Source organism: Merops nubicus, unplaced genomic scaffold (assembly GCF_000691845.1).
Source record: "Merops nubicus isolate BGI_N331 unplaced genomic scaffold, ASM69184v1 scaffold36638, whole genome shotgun sequence".
Classification (NCBI taxonomy): domain Eukaryota; kingdom Metazoa; phylum Chordata; class Aves; order Coraciiformes; family Meropidae; genus Merops; species Merops nubicus.
In genome coordinates this window covers 1-2,134 of record NW_008625751.1, presented here as the reverse complement: position 1 = coordinate 2,134, position 2,134 = coordinate 1, and the positions used below count along the sequence as shown (strand labels likewise).

The window sequence follows — 2,134 nt, the reverse complement described above, 5'->3', positions numbered from 1 at the left end:
CGGGAAGTCCTGGCCAAGCGGGGCTTATGGGGGACCCCCTCAGCCTCACCCCTTCTCCTCCTCTTGCCTTCCCCAGGGGCGGTTCACCATCGCTGCCAAGCACCACATCACCATTGCTGAGATCTACGAGGCGGAGCTGGTGGACATTGAGAAGGTAAAGGTGCCACAGGGGCTGCCCCGGGGGCACCAGGGCTCCCTCTGCCTCCAGCTCTCCCCTAGCCTGATGTCAGAGGAGATCTCCTCAGCCCAGGGCTCTCCCGGGGGCGTTCCTGGCTCTGCTGTGTGTGGCAGGGCTGGCGGGAGCACCCCGCTGAGAAAATGAAGAGTTCAGGTGAGAATCTGTAGGATTTTGGTTGGAAAAGACCTTTAAGAACGTGGAGTCCAACCCATCCCCCCAGCACTGCCAGGTCTCCACTGCCCCGTGTCCCTCACCCCACATCTCCACGGCTTGGGAACCCCTCCAGGGGTGGGGACTCCACCACTGCCCTGGGCAGCCTGGCACAGCCCTGGGCAACCCTCCAGGGCAAGAAATTGTTCCTCAGCTCCAACCTCAACCTCCCCTGGGGCAACTTGAGGCTGTTTCCTCTTGTCCTGTCCCTTGGGAGCAGAGCCCAACTCCCCCCTGGCTCCAGGCTCCTGTCAGGAGCTGTGCAGAGCCAGAAGGTCTCCCCTGAGCCTCCTTTGCTCCAGGCTCAGCACCCCCAGCTCCCTCTCTCTGATTTGTGCTCCAGACCCTTCCCCAGCAGCTTTGTGGTGTTTAGATCTGAAAAGCACTTTGGGAATGTCGTGGGGGGGTGCTTTTATAGCTTTTTATTTCCTATCTATCTATTTTTATACTTTTATTTTTCTGATGCACCCAAAGGCAGCTGCTGCTCCTTTGAGTGCCCAGTTCAGCACCCACCCTCTCTCCTTCCTGCAAGCCCTGAGCAGCTCAGCTGGCTCCAAATCTCCTCGAATCTTGCAGGGATAAAAAGAAATATGGTTTCTAGAGACTATTTTTGGGGGGATCCTTCCCTTCTGCAGCTGTTCCACTCCCACCCCTCCCCTTTTGTGCCCCCCAGGCCATCGCGCACTACGAGCAGGCTGCCGACTACTACAAAGGAGAGGAGTCCAACAGGCAAGTGGGTGCCCCCGTTGGGGTGCCAGGGCCTCATCCTGCCCCTGGGGAGAGCTGGGAGGGGTTGGAGGGTGCTTGGTGTAGCCAAAGGGGCCTCGTGCCTGGTGCAGAGACTCCCTGGTGCAGAGACAATCCCCCTCGCTGGCAGATTTTGGTCCCCGCTCCTCCCCGTGGAGCCCTCGGGGGTGCCAGGCAGGGGAGGTGCCAGGCAGGGGAGGTGTCAGTCTGGGGGTGTTTTTTGGTGGCTTTTCTCCAGGACACAGCTCTGACTTTTGCTGCTTTTGGTGGCTTGCAGCTCGGCCAACAAGTGTCTGCTGAAGGTGGCCGCCTACGCGGCGCAGCTGGAGCAGTACCAGAAGGCCATAGAGATCTACGAGCAGGTGAGACCCTCGGGGGGCACGTGGAACGTGGCCACCCCTGGCCACCCCGTGGCCTCCGGGCACCTTCTCTGGCCCTGGGGGGGCTGAGATGTGGTTTGCTTCTCGGCTTCGAGGAGCTGCTTTAACTCAGAAAAGGGGTTTGGTGGTGTTTTTTTCTTTGAATTCTGATGTTTTCAGAGCAGGGCTGTGGGAAGCAAGCCCAGAAGGATGCTTTGGGTTGTATTGTTCTTCCCCACCCCTCAAGACCCCTCTTGTTGTGTGCCCAGGTGGGGACCAACACCATGGACAATCCCTTGCTCAAGTACAGCGCCAAAGAGTATTTCTTCAAAGCTGCCCTCTGCCACTTCATCGTGGATGAGCTGAACGCCAAGGTGGGTGAGCTCAGGGCTCTTCCACGTCCCCTCAACATCCCCAAATGTCCACGCCCCATCCGTGGCTCTTCCAGGGGCTGGAGTCAGGAGGGGATTTCGGGGGAGCTCTTGCCCTTGGGGTTACTTGGGAGGACTTCCCTGAGCTCCCCGGGGTGGTTTTAGGGCTTGGGAGGCCAAGAAAGAGGCGCTGAGGAGGGAGTGGGTCTGTGTGGAGCAGTGTTGACGGGCCCCGGGGTTGAGGGGCAGGGGTGGGGGTGCCCTGGCAG

The 2,134-nt window shown here is 59.7% G+C and overlaps 1 protein-coding gene across 1 annotated transcript; it reads left to right on the top strand.

Moving 5' to 3' along the window:
* Positions 1-76: 76 nt before the first annotated feature.
* LOC103778215 (beta-soluble NSF attachment protein) lies at positions 77-1,868 on the top strand (the record flags this gene model as incomplete). Its single annotated transcript, XM_008945792.1, has 4 exons — positions 77-154; positions 1,062-1,117; positions 1,413-1,497; positions 1,764-1,868. Coding segments are annotated over 4 exons (324 nt in total), but the record flags the coding sequence as incomplete, so codon positions are not given.
* Positions 1,869-2,134: the final 266 nt, after the last annotated feature.